Source organism: Boleophthalmus pectinirostris, unplaced genomic scaffold (genome assembly GCF_026225935.1).
Source record: "Boleophthalmus pectinirostris isolate CB_2022bp ecotype Guang Dong unplaced genomic scaffold, ASM2622593v1 HiC_scaffold_12, whole genome shotgun sequence".
Taxonomy (NCBI): domain Eukaryota; kingdom Metazoa; phylum Chordata; class Actinopteri; order Gobiiformes; family Gobiidae; genus Boleophthalmus; species Boleophthalmus pectinirostris.
In genome coordinates, this window is record NW_026571018.1 from 3122108 (window position 1) to 3140922 (window position 18815).

The 18815-nt window shown below is 44.5% G+C and overlaps 1 protein-coding gene across 1 annotated transcript; it reads right to left on the reverse strand.

Moving 5' to 3' along the window:
* Window positions 1–4207: 4207 nt before the first annotated feature.
* Window positions 4208–15994, reverse strand: fam53c (family with sequence similarity 53 member C). The gene is given in 7 exon segments (XM_055149069.1): window positions 4208–7173; window positions 7175–7261; window positions 7669–8477; window positions 8590–8647; window positions 9526–9757; window positions 9865–9982; window positions 15750–15994. Coding segments are annotated over 4 exon segments (1119 nt in total). The 5' UTR covers window positions 8597–8647; window positions 9526–9757; window positions 9865–9982; window positions 15750–15994; the 3' UTR covers window positions 4208–6957.
* Window positions 15995–18815: the final 2821 nt, after the last annotated feature.

The following is an 18815-nucleotide window of genomic DNA, read 5'->3' on the forward strand; positions in this document are numbered from 1 at the left end:
TTTACTTCCCGTTTTTCATGTTCTCTTGCGTAAAAACCGACCTCCAACTCGAGAAAGTGCGACGGAACGGCCAATCAAATCAAAATTCCGAAACACAAAATCGGGCTGGTTTGGCACAGACGAGTCAGACGGATCTTTCATTTAGATAGATTTTGAGATTTTAAAGTAATCTAAAACATCTCGGCAGAAAATGATTCTTTTTTTTTGTCCTATTTTCCAAAATTTATGTCAGTGGAGTACGAAAAGTTTAGATCATTTAAAAAAAATTGTACTCAGTTTTGGTCGATCTTGAAACTATTTTTACATGGAAGTGTTTTGTGATGATGCATTCGGGTGCCTGATATTTCGGTGGTAAATCCCATCACTGCTGCGCTGGAGAAAATACTTAAGAGTCTGAGCTGAATGGAAGACACCGGGACATTTTCAAAACCACAAAACAAAGAAAAACAATGTAAGAAAACCTTTCCATTTCAGATCCTGGTGGAAAAACAAATACATAATTTTACTTTTCGTGAAATCCTGCATTTTAAAGAGGGGGTAGAATGCAAAACTGGCTCAAAATGGGGGGCGTTCTGTGACGTTCTAACACCGTTTCCTCGTTGTGTGCTCTGAAGGGGGGGGTGACTTAGCGCGGAGAGAAAATGGAGGGGCGACTCAGAGCATCGAAAACGAAAGGTGAAACTCATAAAACGTGCTTGTAAATCCATAATTTTCGGAGAGTATAGCATTTCCGAAACAATAAATGAGTAACACGGTGATCTAAATGTGTTTTGCGTTCGCAGTTAATTCCCCGTAAACGAAAAAAATACCTCCTCTTTAAAATGATAAAGCAACATGTGGTTTTGAAAAGGACCTTTGTGAATAGTTTGATCCAGTTTGACAAAGATTAAATTTTAAAAAACGTCTAGAAAGCAGAAGTAGTTGATCTCCATTCCATTTCCCATTGGACAATTCCTCAAATTCCTGGTAGATTTTTCTTTCAAGTTTAATTTTTTTCATCCTTTAAAAGGTCCTATATTACGCAAAACTGACTCTTGTAAGCTTTAAAACATCTTAACTTCTTGTTACCTCCTCAAAAACAGACCTGGAGTTGTGTTTTGTTTCATTCAAATGTTTGAGTAAGAGATATTTGAGAGAAGAACATGGAAAAAACTAATATTTTACTGTGTACAAATGTGAGTAAAGCGCGTCACAAAGTTTTTTTTAAACCTGGATTGAAGTGTTGGGTTTTTCGTTTTTCTTCAGACAAATTCGCTAAAATCAAGGCGATATCAGCAGCGGTGAAATGCCATCGTTACGGTTCTCAGTGTCGGGACGGACCGGAGGATGTGCCCGTGTAGACCGTGACCGCGAGTGAAAGTACCGACGCAGAACTCCACGATCCACAAGACGAAGAGCAGCCGACGCCCGATCGAGGATTTGAGGAAACACTGATCCACGAGCTCAGGGTTCAACTCAGGGACGGAACGAATTAGTCCTGGTTCAGTCCTGGTTTCGACTTAGTTTAAACCTAGTTTAAGACTGAAGCAGGACTGAAGCAGGACTGAAGCAGTCCTGCTTCAGTCCTAGTTTAGTCCCGGTTCAGTCCTAGTTTAGTCCCGGTTCAGTCCTAGTTTAGTCCCGGTTCAGTCCGGTTAGTCCCGGTCAGTCCTAGTCCCGTTTAGTCCGGTTAGTCCCGGTTCAGTCCGGGTGTAGTCCCGGTTCAGTCCGGGTGTAGTCCCGGTTCCAGTCCCGTTCAGTCCGGGTGTAGTCCCGGTTCAGACCGGGTGTAGTCCCGGTTCAGACCGGGTGTAGTCCCGGTTCAGACCGGGTGTAGTCCCGGTTCAGACCGGGTGTAGTCCCAGTTTAGACCGGGTGTAGTCCCAGTTTAGACCGGGTGTAGTCCCGGTTCAGCTCTGGTTTAGTCCCGGTTCAGCTCTGGTTTAGTCCCGGTTCAGCTCTGGTTTAGTCCCGGTTCAGCTCTGGTTTAGTCCTCTGGTTTAGTCCCGGTTCAGCTCTGGTTTAGTCCCGGTTCAGCTCTGGTTTAGTCCCGGTTCAGCTCTGGTTTAGTCCCGGTTCAGCTCTGGTTTAGTCCCGGTTCAGCTCTGGTTTAGTCCCGGTTCAGTCCTGGTTTAGACCTTGTGTAGTCCAGGTTCAATCCTGGTTCCGTCCTGGATTAGACCTGGTTTAGATCTAGTTTAGACCTGGTTCAGTTCTGGTTCCGTCCAAGACTAGTCCTGGTTCCGTCCTGGTTCCGTCCTGGTTCCGTCCTGGTTCCGTCCTGGTTCCGTCCTGGTTCCGTCCTGGTTTAGACCTGGTTTAGACCTGGTTTAGACCTGGTTTAGACCTGGTTTAGACCTGGTTTAGACCTGGTTCATATGCGGCATCCTCTGTTATTTTTTAGTCAGTTTTGAAGTAACTTGCCCAACATTGGTGTTAAACGTATAAGAATGAAACAAAACAAAACTCCAGGTCTGTTTTTTGGATGAAGAAACATTAGAACATAAATCAGAAAAATAATATTGGACCTTTAAATTGGAAAAAAGTTTAAGTTTAAGAAATGCCCCCCAAAAAACGATATACAACTAAAATCTTTGTCAAACCGTCTCGAATAAATTTGAGTTGTTGACATTATTTTGGGGAGTGGTTGCCGTGGCAGCTGCGTCATAGCCGACCGTCTTTCTCTTCTTTAACAAAACCAAAACCTCGTCCCACAATGCCGCACGTTCGGAAGAGAAGAGGGTTCCTGAGAGCTGTGCTGATTGGTTCGTTTCCGGGAAGTAAATAAAAATGTGTAGAAAAAGAGGGGGGAGGGGGCGGGGTTTAGAGAAGAATACGTCGTTTCGTGAGTTTCAGACAAGGGCAAGAAATGTTCAGCTGTTTGTCGGCGTCGGGTTCGGAGGTGGTAGGTTTCGGTGTAGTCGATCGTCGTGATTTGGCGGTCGATTTCAGGAGAGAAACTGCTCGTCACAAAGTTTGGTGGTGAATCGTCTGCGCCGGGGGGGGGGCGGTCCCAAGTGATGTCCCGATAATGTGGCCAAATTTTTATAGTTTTAATACTTTTTTTTCTTATAGTGCGGCAGAGAGAAAGCACGTAGTTTAAATTTGGTTTGGTTTAAAATTTCTGCATCCAAAAGGTTTTCTCAACCTTAAAAGTATGATTTTGATTTTAATTTAAACTCAAGCCCAACTGTGTCCAAGTATGAGATAAATATGTTTAAAATAAAGCTTTTCCTAATAACAGTCGTTGGCAATAAAAGGTCAAATTGTGTGTTTTTATTAAATTTTGGTTCCAGTTTGAAAGCAGAATGAGACGTACACTCGTCGCTCTCGATTTGGGTTGCCAGTTTCAGTGTTGAAATTCAGCTAGTTTAAACCTAAAATGACTCTGATCTGTGCTAGTGCAGCCTCCGCAGCTCAGGCCCCGTTTACATGTACTCGGGTGTTTTATAAAAACATTTCCGACAGACATTTCCCTTTGTTTAATCCGTGTCGTTCGTTCATTCATTTTTCAAAATAAAACCAAAAATAAGAAAACTGAAAAAACAACTATGCATTCTTCATTATTTGTCTCCAAAACCAAAAATGAAAAAACAGATAATGATTAATGTTTTAAGTTTTTGATTTTGTGTTAAATGAATAATGGAAAAAACAGATAATGATCGTTTCCTGTTTACGTGACGTAAACTATGATGTCGGACTGAACCAGGTCTAAACCAGGTCTAAACCAGGTCTAAACCAGGTCTAAACCAGGACTGAACCAGGACTGAACCAGGACTGAGTGTCGTAACGGGCCCAGAAGTGTACCCACGTAGACTGTTGGGTGATCAGGACTGAGACCGGGACCAGACCGGGACCAGACCGGGACCAGACCGGGACCAGACCGGGACCAGACCGGGACCAGACCGAGACCAGACCGAGACTGAGACCAGAACTGAGACCAGAACTGAGACTGGTTTAGTCCTGGTGTAGTCCTGGTGTAGTTCTGGTTCAGTCCTGGTTCAGTCCTGGTTCAGTCCTGGTTCAGTCCTGGTTCAGTTCTGGTTCAGTTCTGGTTCAGTTCTGGTTCAGTCCTGGTTTAAGTCCTGGTTCAGTCCTGGTTTAAGTCCTGGTTCAGTCCTGGTTTAAGTCCTGGTTCAGTCCTGGTTCAGTCCTGGTTCAGTCCTGGTTCAGTCCTGGTTCAGTCCTGGTTCAGTCCGGCATCACAGTTTAAGTCACGTAAACGGGAAACGGCTCTTATCCGTTTTTTCCATTATTAATTTAAACACAAAATCGAAAATTGAAAAAAAAAAAAAATAGTTACGAATCATCTGTTTTTCCATTTTGGTTTTGGAGACGAATAATAAAGAAAACAGTTGTTTTTTTTCGTTTTCTTATTTTTGGTTTTACTTTGAAAAACAAATGATACATGGATTTCATTTGTTTCCATCTTTTACACGCAAACGGTGAATTCCCTCTAAAAATTAATCTTTCTAAAAACTCTAACTCTAAAGTCTAGATTGTGGAAAACTACGGTTTGTGTGTAAAGTGAGATAAACTAACAGAGTTTTAGGAGCTGATGGACCAAAAGTGTGACCAGTGTTTCCCTTTTACTCTGATGATGATGAAACGTCGCCCAGAGGCTCGGTGTAGTTATGATGGCTCTCGATGGTGCGTTTATGTGGGTCGATGTAAACGAAAACTTTTCTGAAAACGATGCTCTGTGCACGTTATTTTGGAAAACTGAGGGAGGGAAATGTTCGCTTCTCAGCATACCCGGCTCCTGTGTAAACGCAGCCTCAGGGAGTGAATCCTGGAGGTTCTGAGCTTTCAAACGAGGCCTGTCCGTGTCTCTATCTGCAGATTAAGGCACTGGCAACCCGGCTTCAGTTGTGATTGTGGAACCTCTTTTGAAATTAAGCGCACGGGCTACATGCAGGTCCTTCCCTGATCCTAACCCAAATCATAACTTATAGGCGAGTTTCATTGTTGACAAAAGTTCGTGCTGCATGCTGGGAATTATTTTGGTCGGCGGCAAAAAACACTAATTCAACATGACGGACGGAGCGAGAAAGCACGTAAAGGGTATTGATCCCGGTTATTTATCCACTCTAACAGCAGAGGACCCAAGACCATTTGACCAGAAATTGGTCAAAAGCATCGATGGAGCCAAATCACCCTTTTCAACCCCGACAAAAGGTGGACCAAACCAAATTTCTGGTCTGAATCACCAACTACCTGGACAAATATTCACTTGGGCGATATCCACAATGACTTGGTGGAAACTCCTGGGCCATTCACAGCAGAAAAGATGAAAACCTCCAAGAGTCTCGATGTGTTGTTGAACTTGTTGGAGTCCACGGTTTGTTAGGATCTTCTACGTTTGCTCTGCAAATGTTTGAAAGCCATTTAATTCACCGTTAGTGGTTCTTTTCACTCAGAATACGAAAAAGACATTTTCCTTCTTCCGTGCTTCTATTTGTGCATCCGATAATGCAGCAGGAATTTACCATTACCGGGGATAAATACGTGAGGTTACGCACTGTGTTTGACCACTACCGTGTTTCTTGCCTCAGACCAAAATATTTCCCAGCATGCAACGCGCGCTTTTAATAACAATGACGTCAGCTGAAACTCGCCTGTATAAATCAGGATTAGTTTAAAAACATCACGTGATCCGTTCCCTCCAGCGCAGACTCGCACCAACCCCAAAGCCTGCCGTTCTTCAGCTCATCGACTGTCCTCCTCCGCAGAGTACGAGACGTCCCCGTGTCTCCAGAGGGTCTCAACATGCAGACGTCTAAGCTACAAGGTTTTACGCAGAATAAAACCCAGCGGAGACACGGGGTTGCACAATATCCACAGGGACCGGGGACTTCTCCTAAAATGTTTAAGGTTGCTACTACATAGAAATAGGCGAGAAATATTATTATAGGCCCATTACAGTAACTCCAGCCGAACATGAAGCTTTCCATGCACTTTTGCCAAATCAAAATTCAGCCCTAAACTTTTTTTTGTACAATTTAACCCAAGAATTTTGACCATTTCTGTCACCAAACGAAAGATAAAAAACAAGGAGCGGAGACACAGGGACGTCTCCTTTCTCTGCAGAGGACGGCGGATTATCTAAACAACTGCGGCTTTGTGACTCGTGATTGTGAACGGAGCGGTTTCCCCGTTCACTTTCCCCGTAGACTTTCCAAAATATTTAAAAGGGATGAGGGAGGCTGACCAGTTTTGCGAGGCCATTAAAGAAATTCTCAGCGGACTAAAGACATGTTTATCCTTATCAGTGAAATTATTCGTCACATTTGTTTGTTTTGAGTGTAAAAACAGATTTAAAACTCTGTGAAATAGCGCTTTATGCAGTTTTTGAAGCTGATTGTGATTTGTGGTCATTAGTTGCGACATATCTTTTTCTTTTTTTCAGAAAGTCTATGGGAAAAATGAATGGTAAATGTAAAATTTATTAATCTGAGCCATGTTATCGTGTTGTTACTTCATCAAAAACAGACCGGGAGTTGCGTTTTGTTTCATTCGCGCTTGATTTGTTTGAGTAACCTTTTATTATTAGTCGTTCTACATCTCCAAAGCTCTAATCTGTCTTGTGATCTCATGAAGTTGGCGTTAGTTTTCAAGTTAACAGCTCAGTTTTCCTTCTGAGATTGGACATTTCCGAGCTGAAATCGTTCAAATGGCGTATGGAGTTTTTTTTTCTGTTTGAGAAAACAGCTCGGTGTAAATCTGCAGGGTTTGTGTGAATGAAACGAAACAACTCCGGGTCCGTTTACGATAAGGAAACAACATTATAACATAGATCAGAAAATAGTGTGATATGTGCCCTTTAACGGTGGCAGTTTTGTGTAGAGCTTTTCCGATGTTAAACCAGCGCAGGGCCTTGGACGGGGTCGTGTTTGACTTTGTGATTTCTGAACAGAAGACATTGCTTGCCCCCTGCACCTCTCAAACCGCTGTAGAAATGTATAAATAAAGTTCGGGTCAGTTTTCCTCGATAAGGTTTAGGTCCAGTTCTGTACAGTCGCGTTCAAACACTGGCGGAGCGTTCGTCTCTCGCTCCTCTCCCTCCTCCTCCTCTTCCTCCTCCTCCTCGTCGGGGTTTTCGGGGCACTCTTCATCGCTCTCGCTCAAAGGACCGATGCTGCTGCGCCCCAAAAGTTCAGCCGGAGAACAGGAACCGCGGAAGTCCCCCAGGAAATGGCTCCATGGAGATGCACACATCTCCGCCGGAGAAGGAGCCAAGCCGGCCGCGCTCCAGGCAGAAGCCGGGGTCCATGCTCCGGGTCTGCAGCACAGACAGAGGGTCAGAGGGACTCAAAACGACAACTATGGAGGTCAAAGAGGGACTAAACTGCAACTACGAAGGCCAAGTGTGGACAAAACTACAACTACAGAGGTCAAGGCAGGACAAAACTACAATTACAGAGGCCAAAGAGGGATAAAACTGCAACTACGAAGGCCAAGTGTGGACAAAACTACAACTATGGAGGCCAAATAGGGACAAAAGTTATAGTAGAACTATAGTTTCCTGGTAACGTCCAAACCCTGTTGTAGTAGTAGCCATTGTTGTAAAAGTAGTACATGCAGTAGTGTTGTATTTAGCAGCAGCAGTAGTAGTAGTAGTAGTAGTAGTAGTAGTAGTAGTAGTAGTAGTAGTAGTAGTAGTAGTAGTAGTAGAAGTTGTAGTAGTACCTGGGTCATCTTGGTAAAGTCCAGCCCTGGTCTCCCGGGGGGTCGGTCGGGATCTCGTCTCCTCTTTAGCCCAGGCTTGAGCAGCAGGAGGTCGCAGGGCTGGGAGTGGCAGCGGGGGGCGGGGGGCAGACTGCGGCGCAGAGAGGACGGCGTGCTGCAGGCTGAGGCGGGGGGCGGAGCCTGAGGTGCGGGGGGCGGGACTGGGGGAGGAAGGAACAGGCCGGAGTCTCTGATGAGCACAGGAGAAAGAGAGAAGCGACGCTGCGGAGGGGGCGGGTGCAGCGGTGAAGGAGACGACGAGCACGACGAGGGCGACGGGAAGAAGCAGCAGCAAGCCCCACCCCCCGCCTCCTCCCACGGGAAGCTCCATGGCAACGGAGAGTCCGGCGACAGCGCCAGGCTGAAGAAGGTGGGGCTGGAGGAGGAGTGCAGCGACGAGTTCAGAGAAGAGCAGGCCCCGCCCACTGCGCCCGCCACAGCTCCGCCCACCGCCGCGGCCCCGCCCACCGCCGCCCCGGGGCAGTGCCGCGCCACCGGAGTCCACACCCTGGACGCGCTCGGACGCCAGGTGTAGCGGCAGCGCGACAGGTCCTCGGGCACAGACAGCGAGCGGCAGTGCCGTTTGGGCGGGGGCGGAGGAGGCGGGGCCAAGGGCCCGGCAGGGGGTGGGGCCGCCGTGGGGGGAGGGGCCAGAGGGTCCTCCACCGACGGCCCATCGGCCGCCAGGGGCAGCGGGCCAGGAGGGAAACTGGAGCTCAACAGCCCCCCCTGGAGGGGCTTTGTGGGGCAGAGCTGCCAGTACCCGCTCTCTACAGACACAAGAACAATTATACTCATTATACTTTTACTGATATTATCATCCTAACACAAATACTGTATACAAATACTATTACAAACACTACAGAGATAAACCAGACTCACCCGGCATCAACCCATCTGGGGCACAGGCTTCGGACAGGGCTTTGGGGTCCAGCAGGGACTGAGGACAAACACAGTTGAGTCAGAAACATCTCATTGAGGAGGTCAGGAGCTCTGTGTTGGTCAGTGGAACCATCACCATCCTGAGGAAACCCTCTGCACATCACCAGCTCAAGGCTTGCCTCCAGTCAGAGTCATCTTCTGATCTTATTTAGGAACTTAACCTGGTCCAGAGCAGGTTAGAGATCATTTGCCCCCAAAGTCTTCCAGCTTCATAGAGCCACTAAACCAGAGTTACCTCAAAGTAACGTGTAACTCATAATCCACCTCAGAGAACGAGGCCGGGGTTTACACCAGGTCAGAACTGATAGACTTGTTTAATTTGCTCCTGGTCATAGTTTGGACTAAACCTGGACAAAAACTAGGCCTGTCAGGATAATTACTAACTCGACTTCTCGTTCAATATGTTAGATGGTCTGGTCTTTATCTTTATCAGAACAAGTATAAGGCTACATACTGTGGACCACTGTGGACCACTGTGGACCACTGTGGACCACTGTGGACCACTGTGACCGGGTAGACTGAGGGTAGACTGAGGGTAGACTGAGGGTAGACTGAGGGTAGACTGAGGGTAGATTGACGGTAGATTGACGGTAGACTGACTGAGGGTAGACTGACGGTAGACTGACGGTAGACTGACGGTAGACTGACGGTAGACTGACGGTAGACTGACACAGATATAAGGCCACATGGGAATATGAAAGAAAGTACTGCATTTTAATGTTGAAAATCACATTTTATTGTATAAATCATTGTTGTATCGGAATCTGAGTTGAGTATCAAATACTTAGTCATTAGTATCAAAATCGAATTTGACATGAATTATTATTGTGACAGGTCTATGAACTGGGCCTGAACTGGGACTACAGAGGGACTCACCGGGTAGCAGTCCCGCGGCGGGGGTGGGTCGCCTTCCAGAGTCTTGGCTCAGGATTTCCAGGCGGAGCAGCAGGACCACAGCATCGTGGCTGTGAGCAGGAACCAGGAGAAGGGGAAACGAAGCGGGGACAGTTTAGGCTGCGACACCTCTGTCCGACGATCAGTGGAAACGCGTGGTGACGTGCGGCCTCGTCACATCAGCCTCCCCGACTGCCACGTCATCACAGGAGCACTATCCCAAACACGACCAGGAGGGGGCAACGTTTGCTCCTTTAGCATGTCTCTTTGAAACGGGCACAGAACGCTCCTTTCATTTGTCATTAAACTTCAACTACACACCTGCCCAGCTGTGATCCCCTGTCACCTGTCACCTGTCCTCTAACAGGCCACAAATAAACAGCAGCCCTAAAACATGGTGGGAAGGACGGCTCCGCCCACAAAGGCTCCGCCCACGGACCTGAAAAACAAATAAAAAAGTCTTAAAGAGGTGTATTTTACTTCTATGGGCTATAACTACTGTAACATAACACATTTAGATCACCATGTTACCTTTTGTTGTTCTGAAAATGCTACTCACACTAAGTCACTCACCCTTCAGACACGTCAAACTCAGGCCTGGGGACCAAATTTGGCCCACGAAACCATATCAAATGTGTTAGAGCTGCCCGTCGGCTACAGATAAACTATAGAGACATTATTTACCGTATTTTCTGGACTATTAGGCGCTCTGGATTATAGAGCACACTGTCAAACTTTTTTCACAAATAAACCGCGTGGGACTTTAAAGGAAACCCAACAGTGTGATGGGTGAGTGGTTTTGTTTGTTTGTGGCGTTCACGGTGACTCTGGGCTTTGTTCAGTTGTGGCGTGTAGGGAGGGTGCTGCCTGGGACCACTGGATTGTCGGCGTGTTCGCAGTGACTCAGTTGTTCAGTTGTGTCTAGAAGTGGCACATTGCACTCGCTTTTTCGGTTCGTTCCTCCGTTCCGTTCCTCGCCGGCGTGGAGTGATGAGTGTGTCTGTGGGTGTGTTTCGCTGTGCGGTTGCTGTCTGCTCCATGTGTGTTTGCATGCGCTGCGGGTGGTGCGGCTTTGTAGTTTACTGAAGTCGTGCTGGGACACCCAAGTGGATTCGTGTATGGGGCGCTCTGGATTGTGGGGCGCAGTCGCGCAGTCGTTGCATTCGGGACAAGTGTGAGTCCATGTGCACAGTGTATAAAGCAGCACATATGTTTCGGTGTCCAGTAGGAAAAAGTTTTGTCAGGTGAGAGTCGTGCAATGTGGATGACGAGTCCCCACCTCCCTCCCCCCGTACGGTGTCCTGGTTTTGACAAACTCAAATCTGGTCACACTAACCTGTATTCCACTGAGTCGTGTCTTTTAATCCGACAGAAATTGACCGCATCAGCGACACAAGAGCTGTAGTTTTATCTTCGCTTAGTTTATGTAAATTAGCGATGCGGTTTTAAGTTTTGTTTCTGTGAGAGTTGCACAAAACTGAATTAAACACATTATAATGCCAAACGGGCTGATGTGGCTCTAGAGTGGTTACGGTTTATATGTCGTAAAGTTTAATTTATTTATGCAGATTAGTAGTGCAGATAGAAATAATAATGATAATTTTAATATAAAAATGTTAATGATTAATCGATGATCGTTAATTCTTCCGACGTTCGATTAAGAAAATTTCATCGAATGCCCATCCCTACTTAAGAGCGCGTCTAATAGCCCGGAAAATATGGTATTTAAAATGTTGTTGTTATTATTTTATATTATGCTTCTTCTGGATTCAGTGTTTAAGCAAAACTATTACTAAACATTTATTTTAAAAAGAAAACGTTTAACATTGCATATCTCGAAAGAAGAGAAAATATGCAGAATTTTTCAATAAATATTTATTTTGGCCCACAACTTAGTCCCAGTGTTTTTATGTCACTCTAAAGCAGAGGAGTCAAACTCAAATTCACAATCAGTGTGCATCATACTAATGAAACACATCATATCAGCTGTGTGAAGTTGTAGTGTATGGCTTTGTATCACACTTTTATGGAGAATTATCATGTGGGTGATTGTCATTATGGGTGATGAAGCTTGTGGGCGGAGCCTTGTACAGGCTCATACACAGAGAAAAGGAGTGTTAAAATGGACTCTCACAGAATCAATTTTAACATTTTCTCAGAGTTTAGTTTTAGCTGTCTCAGACAGCTTATATATCCAATCTGTTCTAGAGTTAATTTAACATTTTTGGAAATGTTCATTAAGTACACCATTGGACCAAAGTTCCTGTTTAACCCGAAATCCAGAGTTATATTTCACGTTTTGAGAGTAAACGGATAACACTTTGTAGAGTTATTCTGATTTAGCTAAACAACACACAGAGGCATTTTAGTTTGTTTTTACTTTATTTTAGTTAATTTAAGATGAAATTATGTACAAAATTGGTTCAAACTGGTGTTCTTTCACAAGAGTTTGAAGTGGTGAAAGGGAGGAGCCAAATTAACACTAAGGGAAGTTGAATTAACACTAAGGGAAGTTGAATTGACACTAAGGGAAGTTGAATTGACACTAAGGGAAGTTGAATTGACACTAAGGGAAGTTGAATTGACACTAAGGGAAGTTGAATTGACACTAAGGGAAGTTGAATTGACACTAAGGGACGGACATTGAATTGACACTAGAGGAAGTTGAATTAACCTCAACCACATCAAATCCGGCAAATAACCCCAACTCGAACCTCCATTTAACTTTCAAATAGTTAAAATAACACTTTTGGTGTTAAAAACAACTCTGAAATGTTTTAACCCTCCAGTTTTTGCGGTGTACTGTGAAACATAAGGAAAGTTTGAATAGGGCCCGAGAGAGATGGTTAAACTACTCAAACATGCATGTATCTGTATCTAAAGTCTCGTCACGCATGTTTTTGATGAGGAAATGTTATATTTAGTTCAATCTTTATTTAACTTTTTTATTCTTACTATTTTTACGTTTTTAATACTATGAACCAGATATTACGTGTTCTTAATACAGTGCATGTTATAATGTATATAGAAAAGAGCGCCAGTGCCTCCACAGCTCAGAGGTGAATCTGACAGAGCTCCTCACAGGACACACTAGAGCACAGGTGTCAAACATACGGCCCAGGGGCCAGATCCGGCCCTCCAAGACCTTTAATCTGGCCCTCGGCTGGTTTTCTACTAAAATATTTTAATTATATTTTCTATTAAAATATTGGTAATTTTCTGTGCCGCTTATCATAGCAGCATCTCCTGTGCCTCTGTGCGTGGCCCCTCCCACCAGAGCAGCACAAATAAAGATTTGCCTCTTTCCAAACGCTCTTAAAGGATGATCGTTTTGACTGTTGACCGTGACACCCTCATCAGAAAAATTTTAAAAATGAGAAAAGTGGACACTGAGTGCAGGATTTTCCAAGAAAAATTTACTTATTCCTATTTGCATAGAAGTTCATGTTAAAACATTGTGTTGAAATTGCATTTTTCTTAAAGTTTCAGGTTGTTCATAATATTATAATATTTTGTAAAAGAAAGAGTTCATCAATTAAAAAAAGATTTCTGTAATAAATTTGCATTTCTCTGCACAAATATTTGAACTTATTACTGTTTTTGGAGTATATATGCCATGAGTTTTCTGATCTGGCCCTTTGGGATGAAAGTAGGTTGAATACGGCCCCCGGACCAAAATAAGTTTGACACCCCTGCACTAGAGCTTCAGTGATTTGATTGCTCAGATTCACGGCTCTACACATAAATAAATAAATACAACATGTGATTGTGACAGCACCGGGTCTCACATCACAATTTACAAACATTTCACTGGCGCTACAGAACCTCTGCACTTTCAATAATATAGTAAAAGTTCAGTTATAGTAAAACGCGTCAAAAAATATTTATTGCAGATAGAGGATACATCATTTCTTTTCTCATTCTTAGTATATGGACTGGTCAGAGCTCATGTGAAAGCTCAGAACCTCCAGAAGTCCCTCACAGAGCTGCAATAGCACTGATTAATAACTGTTTGAAGGTGCTGGAGTTTAGGTAGGGACCATTCAGATCAAAAAGAGCCTTTTAAGATTTAAACCAACTGGATTTCAGAGGCTCAGAGGCTCATTTTGCTTTCTGACTGGATAATCGTTTTCAGAACCAAAACACCAAATTAAATAATCAACAACTTGGCCATCGTGTCAATTGTTTTAGTAACATGCCCCCCTTGTGTCTGTAGACTCAGATATAACCACTGTTGGGCAGTAACAGATTACATGTACCAGGATTACGTAATCAGAGTACAAATTATGAGTAACTGTATTCAGTTACAGTTATTGTTTCAGTGAGTGGTAATTAGATTACAGTTACTTTGTTGAAATAAATGGATTACAGGGCGGTATTTTCCTGTTTTCACATTTTGGGCTAAACCAGGACTAAAACCAGGACTAAAACCAGGACTAAAACCAGGACTAAAAGCAGGACTAAAAGCAGGACTAAAAGCAGGACTAAAACTAGGACTAAACAATATGACACCTAACAGCAGAGTGGACATAATTTAAGGCAGCAGTGATCTCATATAGAAATAATTTCTCTATCAATAATACAGTAAGTAAGTAAAGACTGGGCTTTTTATTTTCTTTTAGCAGACAAAACAAAACATTTTATGTTAAGATTTCCTGGTTTTTGCTTCTCTACAACAGTCATCTGTTCATGGAGATTTGGGCCCAACAGATAATTTGAAGAGAACAAACAAGAATTTTCAGGATATGGTTGGTACATTCATGTCGTTTTAAAAAACATGACAATATCAAGTAATCCAAAGTATTCAGATTCATGTTACTCACTTTAAGTAACTTTATGGATTACGTTACAAACTACATTTTGGGGTATGTGGTATGTAATCTGTAATCTGTAGGGGAATACATTTTAAAAGTAACCTTCCCAACACTGGATATAACATACACACATTTATAAAATCTGAAATTAGAATTACACATAACGTCCCTTTAAATATATATATATATATTTTTTTTAAAAACATTACTCCAGGTTGTGGATTCAATCACTGCATGTCTGAGTGGCAATGCCCACGTCTTCAAAACTCTTCTCGCAATTCTCAATAATTTTTTTGATACACTGAGCTCAATTTAAGATGTAATTTACAGAACTTAAAAGCTTGTGAATGCCCCTGGTGCATGAAAAACCCTCACTTCTCTGTCAATCCAAGGATGCAAAATTATAATTTAAATTAAACTATTCATTATTTCATTTATCTGCCTATTTTATTTAGATGGGATTTTTTTTCATGTTTATTGTAGTGTAATTATTATTTATTAGTCATCAGTGGGGTAAAGGTGACCAGAGGAGCCTTATATTGGGGTAAAGTGCCCTGTGTCATGAAGAAGCAGAGGTTGAATCCCGGTGTTAAATAAGGTCACTGCCCCAGACCTCCCACTTATGGATCCGAACGAGTTTAGGATTTGGTATTTAAAGCGAACAGGTGCTGGTGGTGAAACGTGCGGAGATGTGGAGGATGTAGGCGGTGTTCGGGAGCTGGGAGCGGGCTGTCTGCAGCTCGGAGTCCGGCAGCAGAAGCCTCTCCTCCGGATCAGGCCCCGAGCATCTCCGCCGCTCCTCCGGCCGGGCGTTAGCATGCGGCGAACAGCCTCAGAGTCCGAAACGCGACAATAAAATCACGGCTAAATGTGTGAATGACTCAGCCTGACAAACGCCGGCCGCGGTCGGTAGCCTTGGTCAGGGAGCGCTGTGGTCGGCTCCGGGTCCGTGTGAGGCCGCGGCTCAGGCGGACACAGGCTCCGGCTAAAGCTAACGCAGCTAACGGAGCTAATATTATGAAGCTAATGGAGCTAACGGACCAGCCCAGGCTCCGCGCGTCTGTTAGCCGCGGCAGCTAGCGGCGGCAGCTAGCGGCGGTGATTTAACAAACACACCGCTCAAATTCACTGAAATATAAATGGCCTGGTGTGGTACTGTCACACATGTGCTCACCGTATTTTCATTGACTGGTAAAACAAGTACGGTAAAAAATAATCGTGCACAACACGGGCCGGTAATAAAAATAACAGGGCGGTGCGTGCGGACGCGAGCCCGGCCTGAGCGCGCGGTGAGCGGCGTGCAGCGGGGAGAAGACACGGCTGGATGCAGGGGCTGGTTTAAACACAGACACAAGCCTGAGCTGTTCAGTGGAAGCCGGGGACCGCGCTTACCTCTCCAGACGGCAGCTCCGGGGCTCCTTGCCGAATTATTGACCCAGTATTAGCGACGAGCGCCGCGCCGCCTGCCGCTCCGCTCTGCCGCTCCGTTTGCAACACCAACACAATGAATGAAACACTGGATTTTACCGCACTACCGCTGCATCACTGCGTCCGGGACATCCTAAGCACCGTGCATTATTTGTGCTTAGACTCTCTTTCTAATAAACCATAATAATACGGCGTGTACGTGCACACGCCCGTGAACGACAGCGATCATAAATAAGAGCGTGCAGGAGCAGAGGCGGGGCTACATCCGCGCACGGCACCTGCTCTTTTATTCTAAAAACACCACTCTCTTCTATGTGCGCCTCAACAATGCACCAAAACCAAATGCTTGTCTAGATTCAAACGACAAAAATCAAAAAATTCAAGAGAATTATCTGCGGGAGCTCAAGGCAAAGCATGCTGGGAGTTGTAGTTGACGGAATGCTTGTTTACATCAGCTGTGGATCGCTCCAGAGCTATGACGGAACTATTTGGAGAATAATAGAATAAAATCAAAACATGATATACGTGGAGAGAACAAGGCGAGGACAGACCATTTCATTTAAATCACACAATTCTGCTGCACCGTAGACTGTCTATAGCCTACAGTCTCTGTACAGAGGCTAAACATAGAACTGGATGTAGATCTAAGTAGTACTCTCACAATTTCATGCATCTGTTTCTGCCAACGTCACTCAGGGCAGTCAGCCACACTGGGTCTGTCAGTGTACAAACTTATAACTTGCAGAGGTGGTGATCAGAAGCACTGAAACCTCAAAATCACCTCAAAACTTAATTACCTTTTTATCAGGCCTACAGGCGCACTGTCATACTCACTTTAGCCACGTTTAAGTCTATTAACTTTCACCTGTGATCACAAATGCTTTATTTGACATTTATTTATTTTAAAATCTTTTTTTCAAGGAGACTTGGGCGAAAGGCACATCTGCAGTCAGGAGACACAGTAAAAAGAGATTTTATACAAAACTCAACAACTGAGCCAAATGTGTAATTGAAAAACAGCAGAGACGTGATACTGCACTGCACAGTTTATATGATTCTGCTCAAAAATACATTTGCATCAGTTTTCAAATATGGAAGTATCTATATTGATGATTGAACACACGTCTACTCAGGCAGACATGAGGCCCCTGCAGATCCATGGGCCCCTGACAGACGCTACAGTTACTCTACATAAACACAATGATTCCCATACATCCATCCCTCCATTTTCTTTCTCTTATCCGGGGTCAGGTCGTGGGGACAGCAGTCTAAGACTTCCTTCAACCCAGACACGTCCTCCAGCTTCTCCAGGAGGACCCCAAGGCGTCCCAGGCCAGCCCAGAGCCGGTTGCCGAGACCCCCGCCTCCAACTGTTGCCCAGATCTCTCTGCACCGGCCCCATATGGATTCTCCCGCGGGTGGTGGGTCCACGGGAGGACAGCCCCACATCGCTCCTTCGGGCCCGGCTACCAGGCACTCTCTGGCAAGCACCCACCCCAGGCGTGGCTCCAGGGTGGGGCCCCGGTAACGCCAATCCGGGCAATGTCACTGGCCTTTGAGTAATATTCATCATATGGAGCTTCTGAACCACTGTTGGTCTGACCCATCCCCCGGGACCTGTTTGCCTTGGGTGACCAGGGGCATGAAGCCCCCGACAACATAACTCCTGGGATCATCTGGGCACTGAAACCCCTCAACCACGTTAAGGTGACGGTTTGGGGGGGATTCCTTTACACTGTATTTCAAATACAAATACATTTTCCTCTCCTATCGGCCCGTTTGCAGTTTGGAAATCTGAGCTGTGTCCTTAAAACTTGGTTTAGTCCTCAAAGCTTACCTTATTCACACAGTGTGATACAGACATAAATCACTACTCCTCTTTAAATGTGCCAAAACCTCTAACAATACTCACTCAGACAAATCTGACATTTGTGGGCATGTTTTTCCCCTTTCATGGTTTTCTTAACACTTTCCTAATTTCTACTTTGAGGTTGTTTAATCTATTTTTGGCGATAAACCGTAAGTTGATGCATTTTTTCTCATAGCATTTAAAAATTGTCAATGCCATATGCAGTACTGGGGGAAGCTACTTTTAAAAACGCATTTATTTACACATTAAAAATCTAATGTATTAGACTTAGACATAGACATAATTATAATAACAAAGAGAAATTGTATAATAAAGTCTAAATAAGTAGTGGAAATAGCAACAGACTGATGTCAAATAAGACATAATTATATAAATGTAAATGTACAAGTCAAAATAAATTACAGCAATATATTAATGAAAATATATCTCAGCTATATTTAAGAGGCTGTAAGGAAAATGTGTAAAAATTATATGATGATTGACAGAACATAGGGTTATCTGTTACATAAGGATGAGTTATTGTACAGTTGTAGGGAGTATTATCTGTCCCTCTATAGTCTGGTCCAGTGGGTGAGCAGGAGTGTCCATGATGGAGAGCAGTTTGTCCAGTGCCCTCGTGCCCTTCACTGTGACAAATGTCTCCAGCTCACAGTCAATCACGTGAGCAGTTTTACGGATCAGTTTGTTGATCCGCCCAATGTCTTTTTTACTGGAGCTGCTCCCCCAGCAGACCACAGTCAAGTCCAGGGTGCTGGCCCCACAGACTGGGAAAATAATAATAGATTTGTTTCAGGTGTTTTGTGGAGTGGGTAAGACTGTTTTTATTGGCAGGATAAACTCTGACCATTGACATGCACTAGTCTAACACCAGTGACCTCTGCAAATACAAGGACTGGATGAAATATAAAAAAAAAATGTCTCCACACGTCTCCAACACTCTGGCTCACGAGGAAATGAGGCCCTGTGTCCAAAATTCTGAACTGTCCCTTTAAACACCTGAAACTTCACTCCATCCATAAGCAAAATCCTCCTCAGTGGGTGGTGCCCGGCGGGTTGGGGCGAGCAGGTGTGGGGCTGTGTTGGGGGGGAGCGAGTGTGTGGTCAGACTTTGGAGAGATGATTGACAGCCGACCGATAGCCACAATAATCCAACACGCTGC